General features: G+C 43.7%; 1 protein-coding gene across 1 annotated transcript; it reads left to right on the plus strand.

Annotated features, from left to right (window-relative positions):
• The first annotated feature begins 547 nt into the window (after window positions 1-547).
• LOC144502729 (heat shock protein beta-1) lies at window positions 548-20,182 on the plus strand. The gene is made up of 3 exons (XM_078226980.1): window positions 548-905; window positions 16,095-16,158; window positions 19,813-20,182. Exons 1-3 carry the CDS (start codon window positions 548-550, stop codon window positions 20,180-20,182), a joined length of 792 nt encoding a protein of 263 aa, XP_078083106.1.
• The last annotated feature ends 577 nt before the right edge of the window (window positions 20,183-20,759 follow it).

Consider the following 20,759-nt stretch of genomic DNA (forward strand, 5'->3'; position numbering starts at 1 on the left):
ATCCGCGCCAACAAAAGTCTCCAGCAACTTCACGGGGTTTGGAATTAAGGGCAATGGTTCAGAAAGAGCTCAACAAATAAAATGCAAAGAGAAAGATCTTGACCACTCCAATGACATCCATGAGGAATGGAGCAAATGGAGAGTCTGCAATAGTCTGGGTTGGCAGCCGACGTTCGAGCCAGAATATATTCACAGTAAAAGGGCAACATCAGCAGGACAGATCTTTGTAATCCTTGCTGTGGAATGCATGCTATAAATAAAATCATTAGTTTCTATTTGTCAAATCTCTATATATAGCATCTGATGTGATGCAATGTGGATGCATTGGCCTGATTACCAGAAAGTTCCAACCTTGCACCCAGTGTCAAATCAGAGGCGCATTTATTTGTGATAAAGTTATGTATGGGGTGAAGGGCTGGGGTATAAATACTAGCAGATACTGGAGCATCCCAGTCAAAGCTGCTTGCTTCACCTTCAGCTAACTTTGATTTTTTTTTAAGTACACTTTTTTTAGTTTGAAGTACTCCATCTTTCCCTCCCTTGGAAAATGTCGCTCTCGCATCCCTTTTTCCGAAGATGCTGGGATCCCTTCAGGAGCTGTTATTTCCCCAGCCGCCTGTTTGATCAGGATTTTGGGCTCCCTCCTCTCTCTGAAGAGCCGTTGAGGGACTGGATGGAGTGGGTGGAGCGTCGGCTCAACACAAGCTCTCCCGGGCAGTCAGGTTCAGGCCCAGCTGAGAGCGCGGCGCCCAGTCTCTGCCTGCCAAGCCTGCAGGGGCAAATCAGTGGGGGAACGTCCCTGATCCAGGAGACATCGGGCAGTTGGAAAGTCAGCCTTGATGTGAAGCACTTTACCCCTGAAGAGCTCAAGGTGAAGATCCAGGAGGGTTATTTGGAGATTTCAGGTATGTGAATGACCAGTAACAGGGCTCAGATAATGATCGGCGAGTTCTGGCCTCTTGTGCATCCTCCATTTTAATCTCTCCTGCACTGAAGGCCAAGCTTTCAGTCACATAGGCTTGGAATTCCCTCCCTTATCCTCTCTACCTCGCTGACTCTCTCTCTCTCTCCTCCTTTAAAACACACTTGCAAGCTATACGCACTTTTTCAAGCATTTGGGTCACCTGTCCTCATACCTCCTTAAAGTAAAGTTTATTCATTAGTCACAAATAGACTTACACTGCAATGAAGTTACTGTAAAAATCCCCTAGTCACCACACTCCAGCGTCTGTTTGGGTCAATGCACCTAACCAGCACATCTTTCAGACTGTGGATGGAAACCGGAGCACCCGGAGGAAACCCACACAGACACAGGGAGAATGTGCAAACTCCACACAGATAGGCATCCAAGGCCAGTATTGAACCTGGGTCCCTGGCACTGTGGGTAGCAGTGCTAACCACTGTGCCACCGTGGTGCCCCTATGTGTCATGGTGGCACATTTTGTTCGATAAGGCCTTTGTTGGGTATACTAATGGCACTATATAAATGCAAATTGTTATTGTATTAGCAATTATGCCTCAGAATTTTGAAAAGGTTATACATATGTTCTCCTCCTTTGTCTTCCAATTTTTATTCTATGCCTCTTAAAGAAAACGCTGACCTGTGTGATCCAATTGACCATTTTCTATTGGGCAATCCCAAACTCACATCATCCCCACCAATGGCATTGCACATTGGAACTCACTGAAGAACCATATTACTCCATGTTCCTGCTGTCCTAGTCCATTCATATATTGGAACACCCTGACAGATATGTCAGTCAACAAGCTGCAGTGAGTCGGCCATTTAAATAGATCCAATCCAATTTTGAAGAATATCATTGCCACGTTCTTTTGATACTGTTGCCAAAATGGTACCATTGAGATTTGAGTTCGAGAAAAATAGACGAAGGAGAAAATTGCTCCACATTATGGGAATATAGAAATGCTGAAATTTCCAGTCCTCAACTTTTTCAATTGTAATGACCTCAACGAGGCCCATGAGGTGGGCCTCTTGGAGTATGAGCTCCCTGATTGAGGTAATGATTCTGTAATAAGAACATTAGAACATAAGAAATAGGAGCAGGTGTTGGCCATCTAGCCCCTCAAGCCTGCTCCGCCATTCAATAAGATCATGGCTGATCTGATAGTGGGTTCAGTTCCACTTACCCACCCGCTCCCCATAACCCTTAATTCCCTTAATGGTTAAAAATCTATCTCTCTGTGACTTAAACACATTTAACGAGGTAGCCTCTACTGCTTCATTGGGCAGAGAATTCCAAAGATTCACTACCCTCTGGGAGAAGAAGTTCCTCTTCAACTCTGTTCTAAATTGACTCCCCCGTATTTTGAGGCTATGCTCCCTAGTTCTTGTTTCCATTGTAAGTGGAAATAACCTCGCTGCTTCTATCCTGTCTAGCCCCTTCATTATCTTATATGTCTCTATAAGATCTCCCCTCAACCTTCTAAACTCCAATGAGTACAGGCCCAGTCTACTCAATCTCTCCTCATAAGCTAACCCCCTCATCTCCAGAATCAACCTGGTGAACCTTCTCTGTCCCCCCTCCAAAGCTAATATATCCTTTCTTAAATAAATTGTACACAGTACTCGAGGTGCGGCCTCACCAGTACCCTGTACAGTTGCAGCATGACCTCCCTGCTCCCTTCCTTAATGATAGATTCCAGCATACTCCATCCCTCTCACGATAAAGGCCAACATTCCATTTGCCTTCTTGATTACCTGCTGCACCTGCAAACTGAATTTTTGTGATTCATGCACAAGGACCCCCAGGTCCCTCTGCACAGTAGCATGTTGTAATTTTTCACCGTTTAAATAATAGTCCATTTTACTATTATTCCTTCCAAAGTGGATAACCTCACACTTACCAACATTATACTCCATCTGCCAGATCCTTGCCCACTCACTTAGCCTATCCAAATCTCTCTGCAGACTCTCTGTGTCCTCCACGCAATTTGCTTTCCCACTCATCTTTGTGTCATCCGCAAACTTTGTTACCCTACACTTGGTCCGCTCCTCCAGATCGTATACCAGATGTATATGGTAAATAGTTGAGGCCCCAGCACCGATCCCTGCGGCACGCCACTAGTCACTGATTGCCAACCGGAAAAGCATCCATTTATTCCGACTCTCTGCTTTCTGTTAGATAGCCAATCCTCAATCCACGCTAACACTTTACCCCCAACTCCGTGTACCTTTATCTTATGCAGCACCTTATGTGAGGCACCTTATCAAATGCCTTCTGGAAATCTAAATACACCACATCCACCGGTTCCCCTCTGTCAACCGCACTCGTTATATCCTCAAAAAATTCCAGTAAATTAGTCAAACATGACTTTCCCTTCATGAATCCATGCTGTGTCTGCTTGATTGAACCATTCATTTCCAGGTGTCCTGCTATTTCTTCCTTAATGATAGATTCCAGCATTTTCCCAACTACGGATGTTAAGCTAACCGGCCTGTAGTTACCTGCCTTTTGTCTACCTCCTTTTTTAAACAGTGGCATTTCATTAGCTGTTTTCCAATCAGCTGGCACCTCCCCAGAGTCCAGTGAATTTTGATAAATTACAACTAATGCATTTACTGTTTCTTCTGCCTTTTCTTTTAGTACCCTGGGATGCATTCCATCCGGACCAGGGGACTTGTCTACCTTTAGTCCCATTAGCCTACCCAGCACTACCTCTTTAGTAATAGTGACCGTTTTAAGGTCCCCACCCCCTACAGTCCCATGACCGTCAATTATTGGTAAGCTACTTGTGTCCTCCACTGTGAAGATCAACACAAAAAACTTGTTTAAGGCCTCGGCCATTTCCTCATTTCCTATTATTAAATCCCCCTTCTCATCTTCTAAGGGATCAACATTTACTTTAGCCACTCTTTTCCGTTTTATATATTTGTAAAAACTTTTAGTATCAGTTTTTATATTTTGTGCTAGTTTACTTTCATAATCTATCTTTCCTTTCTTTATTGCTTTCTTAGTAGTTCTTTGTTGTTTTTAAAGCCTTCCCAATCTTCTAGCTCCCCACTAATTTTGGCCACTCTGTATGCATTGGTTTTTAATTTGATACTCTCCTTTATTTCCTTAGTTATCCATGGCTGGTTATATCCCTTTTCTTACATTCCTTCTTTTTCACTGGAATATATTTTTGCTCAGTACTGAGAAAAATCTCCTTAAAAATCCTCCACTGTTCCTCAACTGTCCCACCAATTAGTCTGTGTTCCCAGTCTACATTAGCCAACTCTGCCCTCATCCTATTGTAATCCCCCTTGTTTAAGCAGAGGACACTGGTTTGGGACCCTACTTTCTCACCCTCCATCTGTTTTAGAAATTCAACCATATCGTGATCACTCATTTGGCACGGTAGCACAGTGGTTAGCACTGCTGCTTCACAGCTCCAGGGACCTGGGTTCGATTCCCGGCTTGGGTCACTGTCTGTGTGCATTCTACGAACTCTTTCTCAAGTCCACCGCGTCCGACTTGAGCTGACCAATCAATATGGAGGTTAAAATCCCCCATGATTATTGCTGTTCCATTTTTACATGCATCTGTTATTTGTTTGTTTATAGCCCGCCCCTCCTTGAAGTTATTATTTGGGGGCCTATAGACTATGCCCACCAGTGACTTTTTCCCCTTACTATTCCTTACCTCCACCCACATTGATTCCACATTTTGCTCCTGAGAGCCTATGTCGTCTCTCACTACCGCCCTATGTTATCCTTAATTAACAGAGCTACCCCACCTCCTTTTCCTTCCTGTCTATCCTTCCGAATTGTCTGATACCCCTGGATATTTAGTTTCCAGTCCTGGTCACCCTGCAACCACGTTTCTGTAATGGCCACTAGATCATACCCATTTGTACTGATTTGTGCCGTCAACTTATTCACTTTGTTTCGAATGCTGCATGCATTCAGGTAAAGTGTCTTTATGTTAGTCTTTCTTATCTGCACCTGATTTCTTAGTGCATTCCTTTGTTTGCATGTTCTATCCCTTCCTGTCACAGACTGGTTATTCTTCCCCAGACCATCTCCTTGCACTGACTTTAATGACTTTAATCAGGCAATTGAGGTGGGTCTGTTAGAATATTAACTCCCTGATTAAGGGCCACATTGATGGGCCAGTCAGGGAGCCTCTTGCTTTGTACTGAACCAGGAATTCCAGTTCCTCTGGGACTCCGAGTGTAGGCTGCTAACTGAAAGCACTCTGTATGCTGCTGTCAGACTTATAAATAAAGGGATTTGGTGAAAGATTTCTGACTTTGAGGACTTATTACAGATTGCCTGCTCAATCAGGGAGTCTCACCATTGTGTGTAATGAGGAGTGTCACTACTGGCATTCAGATTCTGACTTTGTACCTGACGCACTCTTAGGAGTGGAGATAAGTTTGTAAATAAAATAAATCTGGTGAAGGGACACGGGCCTCTGAGGAGTTGCATTTCTGTCAATAAGTCTGTCTCAGGTGTATCTCTAGACAGGTGTTAACTTGCAGCTGAGAATTTATATTTCAGCATTTATTTTCTTTGAGTGCTTAACTGAAATGGTCACACCGCATCCTGAATATTGTGTCCATCACTGAGACACCTGGGAGATATTCAAACCCTGGAAGCAGTGCAGGATTAAGCCACATAGCTGATCCTTAAGGCAGAATGAAGACCGGTGAAGTTTCCATGTGACACATCATACCATCTCACTACTCTCCTTGTGCACTGTTTTTTGCACAAACGTTAACCTTACTTCACTCCAGTGTAAAAACAGAGCACCCAGATGAGTATGAGCGGCAGAAATCTTTGACCATGAACTTTCGCTGCTTGGGATCTCTACGCTCTGGTGTGAGAAGGCTGGTTTCTGAGGGAAAACCGGAGACATGGTGGGCTACTAGTCCTGGAAAGGCAGTAACTGGGGACGCAGGATAACTCATAGAGGTATATACAACAGTGACTACACTTCAAAAGGATTTCATTCACTGTAAAGCATTGTGAGATGTACAGTGGCTGGGAAAGGCGCTATATGAATATGTGAAATAGGAGCAGGAGTAGGTCAATTGGCCCCTCGAGAGTGCTCCGCCATTCAATAAGATCATGGCTGATCCGTTTGTGTTTCAAGTTCTGTATAAATAAATACAAATATAAAACACGTCTTTTATAAGATATTAAATGTTATAGAAAAGGTAAATCTGATGAAAGTTAAACTTTGACAGTAGGACCTGGAGACCACACTCAAATAGGTAAAAATAAAGAACATTATATTTATATTGCACCCTTTATGACTACTGCACTTTCCAAGGTGATTTTGAGCCAGTTAAGTACTTTGGAAGGTAATAGTCCAAGAATGATTAAGAATTAATTGGATTGTATAATGGACAGATTGGAAGTTCTTCTGGGTGGATGATCCAGAGTGGCGTTCCTCATCAGTGTGTACCTTGTAGCCTTATGAAACCTCCTACCGATCACGGCACAGGGTTGTTTGCACAGAAATGATTCGGTTACAAATTGGAATTGACACATACAATAAAGAATCAAATAAAAGGACAAGAACATTTAAGTGGCTCCAGGTTTTTGCCTGCGCTAAGATTTACTAGCGTGCTGTTCATAATACTTCCACTCTGCAAGTGAAATACTTTTCACAAGTTCCATAGGCTAGCTCAGTGAGGTAATGCACCACTCAAGGTGAGAGAGAGCCACGTAGACCAGAATGGTCTCAAGTTCATTCTGCACTCAGTTCCATTTATCGCATTGCAACAAGGGTACCAATAGGGACATTATAACTAGTCATAATATTACTGGGACAGAGTTTCAATTTATACAGTTATCCAGTGGTTAAAAATCATCCCTCCCCCTCACGGTCTAGATTCCTGAAGCATGCGACCACTTGGGTAAAGGTTCTACCATTGCCTTGGGAACTGTACTGCAGCATGGGTCACTCCCATGCTGCAGTACAGAGGAGAGGAGCAGAAAGTTAATCAGGAGAGAAAAGAGCTGACATTTCGAGTCCAGATGACCCTTTGTCAGAGCTTTGACAAGGGTCATCTGGACTCAAAGCATCAGCTCTTTTCTCTCCTTACAGATGCTGCCAGACCTGCTGAGATTTTCCAGCATTTTCTCTTTTGGTTTCAGATTCCAGCATCCGCCGTAATTTGCTTTTATTTAGAAAGTTAAATTGAATGTATTAGAAAAGAAGCATTCCTTCAAAATATCTTCTTGTTCATCCCTCCCAAGAGATCAGTTTATTAACTTATGACACTGGGAAAGTGTTGATTGTATTTACAAGCCATCATTACTGACACATAATTTCCACAATTGCTAGTCAAGAACCAGTTGTTGTTTTGTAAACCTTTCCTCCTCGCTATTTAATAATTGCAATGCAATTATTTTGATCTGTCGAAAGACGACATGGTTAACATAGAACAGTAAAAACTCCACTGTAAATATTGTAAAGGCTGTATCAAGCAGCAGTATATGTGACTAAATACTTTATCAAAGTTTCTCAAGATGCTACCAGTAAAACAAAGGTTGCCGGACAGAACACTGTAGGTGAAGTAACATTAGAAATAGTTTGAGTTTAATTTTTAAAATATCATTTGAGGGGCGGCATTCAAAACTCCAGATCATTTATTCTGATTGGTGGTACTGAATGTCTAAAACACAACAGATTTAAATCAGTCAATATTTGATTAATAAAAGTTGTCCTGTTCATAGTGTGATAATATTGTGTCTTTAAGAAATGTATTTATACCATGTTTATTTATATCATGTATTTATACCATGCTTTGACAAAGGGCCATCTGGACTCGAAACGTCAGCTCTTTTCTCTCCTTACAGATGCTGCCAGACCCGCTGAGATTTTCCAGCGTTTTCTCTTTTGGTTTATACCATGTTTCTTGTGAAGGGAATGTTTTAAAGTTCAGCTCTGATTGTGGTGCCGATTTGTCTGCTCCAGGCAGTACCCCCTGCTGAGAATGCAGAAGAATAATTGATACCAGTTATTCGGGTGTTTGTTTTAATCTGAGTTAATGCAGTTTTGTTTATTTTTTGGGTTGCCCCCTGGGGTTTCAGAGTCGGGTTTAATTAGGTTGATTGACAAGAGAGTCACATGAATCATAGAATAGAATATCATAGAAATCCTACAGTACAGAAAGAGGCCATTCGGCCCATCGAGTCTGCACCGACCACAATCCCACTCAGGCCCGACCCCCATGTCCCTACATATTTTACCCGCTAATCCCTCTAATCTACACATCCCAGGACACTAAGGGGCAATTTTAGCATGGCCAATCAACCTAACCCGCACATCTTTGGACTGAGCTAAACTGACAGAGGAACAAGCAGGCAGTTGTCTGCTTGGGTCTGCCAGAAGCAAGAGGTATTATTCTCCCTCTCTCTAAAGACTGTAGTTTGGGACTTGCTTGAAAATAAGTATTTTTCTCCAGAGGTGTTCTGGAGGCTGGAGGAATAGCAGCTTACCAGCACGTAAGCCTGTGTTGTTTTGCTAACTTATTTTGAAGAGGAGTTTAAGGGCGCGATCTTAGCCGTCGTTGTTGTCACTCTGCCACTGCAGTGAGGTCAGAGAATTTGGCGCCCAGCCAAATCTCCGTTCACTGCAGCAGGATGGGAAAATCCTGCCGGCGTGAACAGTGGTAACATTCCCGCCACAGTCCATGAGGAATATTGCTTGCATTGGAACTAATAGAGATAGCTTAGCAGTTAAGAATTGTATCGAGTCGTGGTTAAGTATTTCAATTAGTAAATGTTATGTTAATTCTTATTGTTATAGTTAAACTGTATTGTTAAATAAAGTTTGTTTTAAATAAAGTGGGTCTATAGAGTCACACCTGGACTGAAACACCCTATACTCTCACTGATACCAAAATCAAAAATAGCTCGGGTCTAGTCTAACTTCATAATATACCTTGGACTTTCTGATCTGGTCCCTAACAATAGTTCATGGCCTTCATTGTAAACAAGACCCTAGATTCTCTACTGCAAGTCACTTCTCCCCCAACAACCTCTGATATTTTCAGTTGGAAGTGATGTGCGTATATGGACCCAAATTATAAATTAATTCATAAAGTAAATTATAATGTATTTTATTTCAATATCTGTGGTGAATTGTCGACATCTCATGGAAGGACAAAATCACGCATGGCTTAGACCACTCTATGGCAGATCTCCCATGTATGTTGGCACTCATCAACCAGAGAGGGATGTCACTGGCTGGGGCACAGGGTGAAAGTTGGAAACATTCCCGAGGGTGGTGAGGTAGCAGGAACAAGAAAACAAGTGAGACGGCCAAAGCTTCTCCTCCAGCATGTTGGCAAGCATGACACGAAGGCCCTTCACACATGGGAGACACTATCAATCAACAGAGGGAAATAGCAAAGTTACCTATGGACCACTGTGCACCACCATGACAATCAGTGGCGACAGGATCATGACAACAGTTGCCACTATTAAAAACAATAACTCATGACACCTGGTAACTCCCTTGTATATGGCACTTGTAACAGAAACCTGTGTCTAATGCGTTCCTTTCTTCAGCCATCAGCAAGCGTGCACCATATGAAACTATCCTGTCGCCCTTGGATTTCCTGCATGCCTATCATCTTATGTAGATGGAAGGATGCCGAAGATTGTAATGCATTTTATGCCATTTGTGTCGTAGCAAATCTGTGTCCCCTGGCAACCAACATAACAGTGGGTGGCACATTAAAAATTAAAAGGCTACAATTGCAGGGTGATTAATTATAAAGATAATGAGGTTTAGAAGAACTCTTTAAATATGTGATGTTCTTCAGTCAGTAGAGAGGTGCTGGCTGGGCTGTTTTAACACTGTAGTAGGCTTCCTTAGTCTGCTGCACTCAATCTCTGCTCTCCCCTCCAGACAAACTGCCTGGTCAGGGTCAAGTGCACATCTATCTGGCAGCAGGAACTGACTGATAACGTGCCAGGATTGTGAAGACATGCACAATTCTGACCTCTTGCCTGATGGTGGTTTATAATTCTAGACCATCAGATGGCGCTATTACCAGGATAATTGAGCATTGGGCTGTCGCTGAGAATACTGCACGAACACCAACGTCTGTATGACATTCCTCGATTCGCTATTTTACTAGAACCATTAAAATTTAACATTTCCTTAAGTGACTCAATGTCAATGTTTGTTTGCTAATCGCCCCTGAGAAGTGGCTCGGGATGTTTTACTATGAGGCACAACATAGATGCAAGTATTTGTGCTTACTTGCATGGACAGAGGAAGATCACACTAATAATGCCATCCGTGATTTCTACTCTACAGATTACTAACAATTCAGTCCTGCGATTTCCCCTGCTTCCAGATACGTACACAAACACAATAATGTGGCTTAAAAGACCAATGAGTTTTGGATCTCTTGTGAGTTACTTGTAATAATTACATTTTTGATTTGATTTGAATTGATTTATTATTGTCACATGTATTAACATACAGTGAAAAGTAGTGTTTCTTGCATGCTGTATAGACACAGCATACCGTACATAGAGAAGGAAAGAGAGAGAGTGCAGAATGTAGTGTTACAGTCATAGCTAGGGTGTAGAGAAAGACCAACTTAGTGCGAGGTAGGTCCATTCAAAAGTCTGATGGCAGCAGGGAAGAAGCTGTTCTTGAGTCGGTTGGTACGTGACCTCAGACTTTTGTATCTTTTTCCCGACGGAAGAAGGTGGAAGAGAGAATGTCCGGGGTGCGTGGGGTCCTTAATTATGCTGGCTGCTTTGTCAAGGCAGCGGGAAGTGTAGACAGAATCAATGGATGGGAGGCTGGTTTGTGTGATGGATTGGGCTACATTCACAACCTTTTGTAGTTCCTTGCGGTCTTGGGCAGAGCAGGAGCCTACTAAGCTGTGATACAACCAGAAAGAATGCTTTCTATGGTGCATCTGTAAAAGTTGGTGAGCGTCATAGCTGACATGCCAAATTTCCTTAGCCTTCTGAGAAAGTAGAGGCATTGGTGGGCTTTCTTAACTATAGTGTCAGCATTGGGGGACCAGGACAAGTTGTTGGTGATCTGAACACCTAAAAACCTAAAAACTTGAAGCTTTTGACTCTTTCTATTTCGTCCCCATTGATGTAGCTAACACCCAGGTCCCCTGGATTTCTTGATGTCTGAACATCAATCCCTCACTTTGAATGAATCTCCTCTGCTCATAAAACTGGTTACATTCCTGACTCTCACACGTGATTATTATTATTTATTATTAGTGTTACAAGTAGGCTTGCATTAACACTGCAATGAAGTTGTTGTGAAAATCCCCCCGTCACTCTGCCGCCTGTTCAGATACACTGAGGGAGAATTTAGCATGGCCAATGCACCTAACCAGCATGTTTTTCAGACTGTGGGAGGAAACCGGAGCCCACATAGACACAGGGAGAACGTGACAGGCAGACTCCGCACAGACAGTGGGCGAAGCCGGGAATCGATCCCAGGTTCCTGGCGTTGTGAGGCAGCAGTGCTAACCACTGTGCCACCGTGCCGCCCCCATTAGAGGTTCCCTATCTTTTATATGCCATGGCACACCTCTATACCATAAAAGAATTGGGGCACACCTCCTATTTTCTCTTCTTCCCTTACTGGGAACTTCTCCCTGTCCTCTCGCCTGTGTTTTTTAAAAACTTTTCCCTGTCTCTCTCACTTCTCCCAATACGTAGCCCAATCCATTATGCAAACCAGCCTCCCATCCATTGACTCTGTCTACACTCCCTGCTGCCTCGGCAAAGCAGCCAGCATAATTAAGGACCCTGGACATTCTCTGTTCCACCTTCTTCCATCGGGAAAAAGATACAAAAATCTGAGATCACGTACCAACCGACTCAAGAACAGCTTCTTCCCTGCCGCCATCAGACTTTAGAATGCATCCTTTGTGAGTTTTCACTTTTTGTGAGGGCGCATGGGGCCTTCGTCTTCAGCTCCAAGTCCCGTCGGTCAATGCGCATGGGCCTGACCAACATAAAAAAATCTAAAGTACGCATGAACGGCTCTTTCCCAGCCGGCGCATGCACGGGACACCTAAGGTTCATCGGGTCTTGAGATGCCCACCTCAGAGGTAAAGATGAAGGGTAGTTCTAGTTTAATTCTATGAATTTTAAATCATTTTGAATCTTTTTCATGGCACACTTTGGGAGGAGGGGATCTTCATGGCAAACGCCGCAACACGCTAGGTGGGAGCCATTGGTTTATTGCTTTTTTTGGGCAGGAGGGGTGAGGAGAGAATTGATGATGGGGGTGAGGAGTTCTCAACATTGTGACCAGATTTTCAGGGGAAGCAGGAACCAAATTCTGCTGAGAGGGGGTTTCAAAGTTGCATCCTCAGTGAGATTTGCTCTGTATTATCCGATTCTTTAACCTATTTTCATGAAGCAAGCTCTAATCAGGCTGAAAAGCTCCTCTATTGCAGATTCCAAAAATGTGTTATCCCTGATGTTGAGATGAATTAAAGATCCTAACGCCTGAATTTGGTTATGATAATTTTCTTCAGAATCAGATTCTGTGGAAATCTCGATTTACTTACAGGGGAGCTTGTGGATTGTACCAAATGATGTCATGTGACTGTGTATAATAACACCACGATGTAGGAAGTATGGCAATATGTGTGGAATATAAACTCTAGCATATAGCGATGTCACTACGGAATTGTGTCACAGTACCACTTTGTGGTGATATTGTATTGTCCGTATGGAGTATGTAATTAATTAATACAGTGTCTTATCATGCCATCTGAATATCCTAAAATCCTGTCCAGCAAATAAATTATTTTTGAAGTGCAGTCCCACTGTCCCTATGTATTGAGATTGTAATGCCAAAGGCTGGGGCGACACGGTAGCACAGTGGTTAGCACTGCTGCCTCACAGCGCCAGGGACCCGGGTTCGATTCCCGGCTTGGGTCACTGTCTGTGTGGAGGTTGCACATTCTCCCCATGTCTGCATGGGTTTCCTCCGGGTGCTCTGGTTTCTTCCCACAGTGCAAAGTTGTGCGAGTTAGGTGGATTGGTCATGCAAAATTGCGCCTTAGTGTCAGGGGGATTAGCAGGGTAAATATGTCGGGTTACGGGAATAGGGCCTGGGTGGGATTGTGGTCAGCGTGGACGCGATGGGCTGAATGGCCTCCTTCTGCCCTGAAGGGATTCTATGATTCTGTGAATGATGTTGGGTGAAATCAGAGTTTGAAATATTGAAACACCTAAAAATGATACCTCGCCTCATCACTAGAGTAAGATGATGTGGAGATGCCAGCGTTGGACTGGGGTGGGGCACAGTAAGAAGTCTCACAACACGAGGCTAAAGTCCAGCAGGTTTATTTGGAATCATGAGCTTTCTCCTGTGGATTCTTCAGGAGAAGGAGCAGCCCTCCGAAAGCTCGTGATTCCAAATAAACATGTTGGACCTTAACCTGATGTTGCGAGACTTCTTACTGTGCCCCACCCCAGTCCAATGCCGACATCCCCACATCATCGTCTCCACATCGTCACTAGAGATCACTCATTTTTAATCAGAGATGCTTGAACATGTTTGTTGGCAATTGTTATTTTTCAAATATAGAAATATTTAACCTGATAATGAGTTGCAAATTTTAGAATATATGCCAATACCAAATGTATGTATGCAAAATGTACCAAGACTAGAAAATCAGCTGTGAAAGAAATATTCCAATAAATTGACTTGGCTAAGATTACTTTCACAATGAATATGTTATCTCATGTGAGATGTAACACAATAGTGATTTAAAAACAAAATTCCTACGGGCCTGTTGGGGGGGCGGGGGGTGGGGGTGGGGGGGGGCGTGGATTCAGTGTGCCAATGCGGAATAGCAAGTAGTTATAAGTGTGTAAGTTCCATATAGCTATGTGCCGATCTCACCCAGTAGGAATGGGGAGCGAACGTGATGATAAGCGTCAAAATTAAAGATTCTCCCCGTACAGTAGGAAGCAAATTTTCCGAGTGAGTCACTAAGTCAATCCTTGATATCTGCCAGCAAATATGACAAACGTGTACTGCCAGCGGCTTGAGATAAGCTTCTGTGCCCTCTTCCCCGTTTGCAAATGTCGTGTGCTGCTACGGTGCAGGGAGATGGAAATAGAGACAGTGGGCTAGATTTTACGACCCCACTAAGGCGAGGCTCGTAAAATCCTGCCCGAGGCCAACAGTGAATTCCGTTCCGTGAGCCTCACCCACCCTGATTCCAGGGTGGGCGAGGCAGTAAAATTCCAGCCAATATAAGAATCTGAAAAAGAGTGAAAACACTTTGTGCAATTTGAATGTTGTTACAATAAAGACACATTACACCCTCTCCTACTTTAACTGCCCCATCCCCACCCACACCACCCCCACCCCTAGTTATTATATGGTTCTTTTCTTAACCTCCTGGTCTTCAATTCTTCAGACAACATGCAGGCTTTTTAAATTCAGGCTAGGAGTCATCCAGCTACTGTTTGAATCCTCACACTCTTTCCAGCCTTGGATCAAAGGGCCTGGCCCTTTCTCTAAGAACTTCAGTTAGAAAAATCGAATGGGTTTGATCAATACTATTTGGTAGAGTGGCTCAAACAAAAGATCACTGAAGACACATGCTATGAATTATTCAGTTGAACATAGTGTAGCTTCGTGTTTTCCCAGCGATGGTAGAATTGAAATGGTGGAGGATTGACCTGAAGCTGTGGTGTTTTGATTTTCTTGATGAAAACATTGCACAATTCTCATATCAACCCCGAATATTCAGATAGAATTCAGGCTTTTATCAATGTTCAATGGCAGATGAGAAGAAAAGCAACAAGGATGAAGTTTAATGTTTATTTATTAGTGCCACAAATAGGCTTACATTAACACTGCAATGAAGTTACTGTGAAAATCCTGGCGCCTGTTCGGGGACATTGAGGGAAAATTTAGCATGGCCAATGGACCTAACCAGCATAGATGAAGAAGTCAGTTGCCCAAACTTTAAAGAAATTCTTGCCCTGTTCAAACCAAACATGGGCTTGTAGACACTTCTTGTAACGTTATGTAGTTAACGATTCTCAGATTTGTTTGATTTTCAATTTTCTTTCCTGATCTTATGAAGGAGCTGACTGCTGAACTGTAGTTCCATGGTTCCACCAGTTCTGATGAAGGATCATCTAGACTCAAACTGTTGGCTCCATTTTCTCACCACAGACACTGTCAGACCTGCTGAGATTTTCCAGCATTTTCTGTTTTTGTTATAGTTCCATGACACTGCCTGCCTTCCCATACCTCATCTCACCCAAACTATACTGTCAGTAATAGCCTGGACTTTGAGTGCAGGCTGATTATTTTATATCGGATGGCACAGCAGCTGGGCCCATTCCTGTCCTCAGCCAACAGGCTTTTTTTCCATCAGCAGTTCCATGTTTATATTCTCGCTGTATGAGATATTTGTTGACGTGACCATCAGATCGAATTTAAGTGGGATATAACCGTTTCAATTGCTAAGCCGCTTTAACTTATTTGTAAATTATTAAACATTGCCCAACTGAAATTGCATAGGAAGATAAAAATGTATGAAAGTAAAAAGCAAACATTGGCTGGAATTTTACCGCCCCACCTGCCATGGGAATCAGAGTGGGCTAGGGACAAATAACGGGAAGGTCCGTTGACCTCAAGTGGGATTTTACGGTTTGTGGATGAGTGAGGTCATAAAATCCTGCACATTGCGATGTTACACATGACTGATCAGAGTGGCATATTTATTTTGGGCCTTTTATCTTTTCATAAAATTCCAACAGTGCAGAAGGAGGCCACTTGGCCCATCAAGCCTGCACCAACAACAATCCCACCCAAGTCCTATCCCCATAACCCTACGTATTTACCCCGCTAATCCCCCTGACATTAGGGGGAAATTTAGCATGGCCAATCCACCAAACCTGCACATCTTTGGAGGGTGGGAGGAAACTGGAGCATCTGGAGGAAACCCACCAGGCACTGGGAGAATGTGCAGATGCCACACAGTCACCCAAGGCTGGATAGAATCCCTACAGTACAGAAAGAGTCTTTGCACGATGGTTTTTGGCTTTTGGCTTTGCATGATGGCAAATTGATAGATGAAAATGTTCTTCTTTCCAGGAAGCCATGAAGAAAGACAAGATCAACATGGGTTTATTTCTAGAAATTTTACTCGGAAATACAAGTGAGTACATTGTCTTTTTTGCTCAAACAATTAACCAAAATTTTCTGGTGGTTGCCACCGGCAGGATCTTCCGTTCCTGCAGACCGCGATACCCCCATCCCGTCTCGCTATGTGTTTCCCAGCAACGAAGGGTGCAAATAATAGGAAAAACTATTGATAGTGGCGGGACTGGAAAATCCTGCTGTCAGACAATGGCCGGCGACCTCCACCACCGCAATTCCATGAAAATTCCGTGGCCATTGCCTTCATAGTCCACATTTACTTTTAATTTATTCATGGGATGTGGGCGTTGCTTGCTGGGCCAACATTTATTGCCCATCCGTGAGGGCACTTAAGAGTCAACCACATTGCTGTGGGTCTGGAGTCACATGTAGGCCAGATCGGGTAAGGACGGCAGATTTCCTTCTCTATAGGGCATTATCGGACATGATTGTCGTAAAATTGGGTTTTTACGACAATCAGCAATGGTCATCATTAAACTTTTAATTCCAGATTTAATTGTAATTCAGATTTCACAATCTGACGTGGTGGAATTTGAACCCGGGTCCCCAGAGCATCATCCTGGGGTCTTTGGATTATTAGTCCAATGACAATACCACCACACCACTGTCTCCCTTAGCTTGAATGTAGTGTTTAATAAGATGATTAATACTCGGAGATGGGTAGAGAAAGGGATGGAAGTGAACTTTTCAATCAAGAGAGAATTCGGCCAGTCCTTTGGCAAAGTAAGCATTTATAAGTTATGCAAATTGGCTACAAAAGGTAAATGGTGTCGGTATAAGTGAGAGAGGTGAGGGAGAGTCTGTGTGAATGAACGTGCGTAATTATTTCAAGATTCATTAAATAATTAAATAAATTACGGGTTAATGATTTTTGGTGTTGCACACAGGGAGGCCAAGGGATCTTTCAGTTCAAGCTGGTTTAGAGAATGACAGGATTGGCTGGGGAGGCAGTGGCATAATGGTAATGTTGCTGGACTAATAATCCGAAGGAATGTTGGTTCAAATCCCACCTCAGCAGTTGGTGAAATTCAATCAATTGTCGATTGTTGTAAAAACCCATCTCGGTTGCTTCGTGTCCTTTCGGCTGGACCTACCTGGGGCTGAATATTACATGCCCCCAGCAGGCATGTTTCCTACAGGGTGGGGGGAATAAGGCTTGTTATCAATCCACTTGACGCTGAGAAAACACTGCCCATGCCGTAAACCTTTTGGTGTAGGCAACCTGGTGGGAGGAGGAAGTCTACCTAAAAGGGCGGATAGAAAGGGGGGTGTCATTCTTTGGGGACTACCCTTTGCTGATAATGGGGTGCCACCTGATTTAAGTTGAAGACCCCCTTCCTTCCTACCCACTCCCTTCCTTAAAACCACTCCACCCCGCCCCCTTCCTAGCCTACCCAAACTCTCCAGACACCAGACCTACGTACTCCAGGAATCCATGGGCCTTGGTCTTCTTCTTCCTCTGCAGGTCCCAGACACAGCATGGTGGCACAGTGGTTAGCACTGCTGTCTCACAGTGCCAGGGACCCGGGTTCGGTTCCTGGCTTGGGTCACTGGATTGCAGCCCCTTTAAATCACTGTCAAAGCAATCCAGCACCTTCTTGTGGCTCTGCTCAACCACTCCACTCCACCCCCCTCTCCCGCCACCGACTCAGCACACTATCTTCCCCCACCCCCGCATTCCTGCTCCCACACCCCTGACACTGCTCACCCCTCATGCAGCCTCTGTTCTCCAACATCAGCCAGACTAACAAGATGGGGAAATAAAAGCAGAAAATGCTGGATAAATTCAGCACACCTGGCAGCATCTGTGGAGTGAGAAGCACAGTTAACATTTCGGGTCCCTTCTATAGAAAGGAGGCACAGTGGTTAGCTCTGCTGCCTCACAGCGCCAGGTACCCATGTTCGATTCCCGGCTTGGGTAATTGTCTGTGTGGAGTTTGCACATTCTCCCCGTGTCTGCGTGGGTTTCCTCCGGGTGCTCTGGTTTCCTCCCACAGTCTGAAAGACATGCCGGTTAGGTGCATTGGCCATGCTAAATTCTCCCTCAGTGTAGCCGAACAGACGCCGGAGTGTGGCAACCAGGGGATTTTCACAGTAACTTCATTGCAGTGTCAATGTAAGCCTACTTGTGACACTAATAAATACACTTAAACTCCTGGTACTTCTGGGACTGATGGAGCTGCCAGCCAATTGGACTGGTCACCAGAGCCAGAGAGCAGGACTACCTCCCCAGTGAGAGGCGCAAGTCCCACTAAACCTTCATTAATCTGCACCAAAGCGCTTCATGGCTGCGGGGCGGGTTCCAATGGAGCACGTTGGCTCCATGATGACTTTGTTTCCGGCGGGGGTGGGGTGGGGCATGGGTGGTGTAGGGAGGGGCATGGGCAGTGCATGCCATCTGCCTCCCCTGTATTATTTAGCTCTGAGTCTGATCTTCATGTGATTCCAGATCCACCAGCCATGTGGTGGACACATAACTACCCTCTGAAATGGCCCAGCCAACCACTCATTTGAAGGGCAATTAGGGACAGGCAACAAGTGCTGACCTTGCCAGCGACATTCACATCCCATGAAAGAATAACTTAAATATAAACAAAGGCAGGAAAGGCAGGGAAGAAATTGAGTAAAAGAGGAGGAAGAAGGCATGGGTGGAGGAATGGGAGGGGAAAGAGGAGAGATTCATAGAATCCCTACAGTGCAGAATGAAGCCATTCGGCCCATTGTGCCTGCACCCACTCTCCAACAGAGCATTCCACCCAGGCCCTTTCCCCGCAACCCCATGCATCTACACATCTTGGGACACTAAGTGGCAATTTAACATGACCAATCCACCTAACTTGCACATTTTTGGACTGTGGGAGGAAACCCACGTAGACACAGGGAGAACATGCAAACTCTGCACAGACAGCCACCCGAGGCTGGAATTGAACCTGGGTTTCTGGCACTGTGAAGCAGCAGTGCGAACCACTGTGCCACCAGAGAAACAAGGTAAGGGGGAAATACAAAATGATCTCCATTGTACATGCTCAGACAGCACATGGTAGATTCAGACTGATAGCTCTTGGTCAAAGTTAGTCCAATGCAAACTTTGAGGAGAGACGGGGGCAGTACCAAAAAACCTAAAAGGATAAGTCGTCAATAGACAAATATAATAATTTCACCGCAAATTTCATTTTTTTGATTTGTAAATTGATGTGTTTAATCTCTTAATTTAAACAATAGAAATTGTTGTTACTGAGAAGTAAAAGGCAGATTAAAAACAAAGAGGAAACATTCTGAGAGATCGTACAAGCTCAATGTCCAGGTTGTACAATACAGATTCACAAACTCTCACTATAATCTGTCTGTCACGGATGGTGATAGGTTATTGCGACACTTTTAACATTGCAAATATTTATCACAGAAACACCTATAGAAGTAACAGGTATTGCAGGCCTTTACAATAAATTTTCAGTGGATTGAGAACCTGATGTACCCCCAAGTTTCATTATATATCAGTAAAAAGCAGAATCCCATGATAAAACTGTAAAACACCCATGGAGCAGACACCAAACTTGAGGAAGCATCAAATCACCGAAATTCATACCACGTTTTTTGATTACATTTGCTGGGTTTTCCATGAATTGATTTCTTTCTGACTTTTCTTCTGTAGGCTCCCTTCAGATGTTGACACCATGTCCGTGACCTCATCCTTGACCTCCGATGGGATTCTAATTGTGGAAGCTCCACTCCCCAATCCTGCTGTCCAGGTTCCTGTAGAAATCATGGTTCCAGTTCAAACAGAGACGAAGTCTGAAGAAGAGAAGGAAGTGGACACGGGGAAGGATGTAGAGATAGAGAAGGAGGTACAGCAAGAGAAGGAGCCCGAGATGGAGCAAGAGAAGGAGCCAGAGGAAGACAAGGAGGCTCCAAGGGAGCAGGGCATAGAGAAGGAGACACAGCAAGAGAGCCAGCCAGAGAAAGAGGAGACAGAACAAGAGGAACAGGTGCTGCAAGAACAAGAGAAGGAAGTGACTCAATGAAACAAGAGTTGGTGCAAGAGAAGACAACAGATATAAGCGTTGAGGAATCTTTCAAATGAAATGCCAATTAATGTAAAGCAAGAGATGATTTTAGTAAAGTTAGTGAAAACATTTTCTACGCTAATGTAGAGAATTAAACAAAAAACAAATAAAACAATGAGTATATTTGAGAAATCTGTTGAGATATTTGCACTAACAGAACATGTTATTTGGAAGCGTCTTAAAACATTTGACTTAATGTAATAGCTGCCAAGTTGTGGAACATTATGTTTTGTACTGAAACCAGAACGAGTATCTCTACCTTCAATATGCTGTAGAAAATAACGGATATCTGAGTATGGGTACAAGGCGATAATATAATCATGAAATTCAGAGAAGCTGAAAGTGCAGAGCTTTTATGATTTATAATTGTAGTTTAAAGCCCAAGGTTAGATTGCCTGTAATTTAGTTTTATAATTATATGCTGTTCATTTTATGGATGACTGGGTTCCATTTTGTTGGTCCTCTTTTTTTAGATTGGAGACGTGTGGGCATTGATTGCCCATCCGTGCTGTGTCACGATGCACAGCTGACCTTT

The sequence above is a fragment of the Mustelus asterias genome, chromosome 13, assembly GCF_964213995.1.
Source record: "Mustelus asterias chromosome 13, sMusAst1.hap1.1, whole genome shotgun sequence".
NCBI lineage: Eukaryota > Metazoa > Chordata > Chondrichthyes > Carcharhiniformes > Triakidae > Mustelus > Mustelus asterias.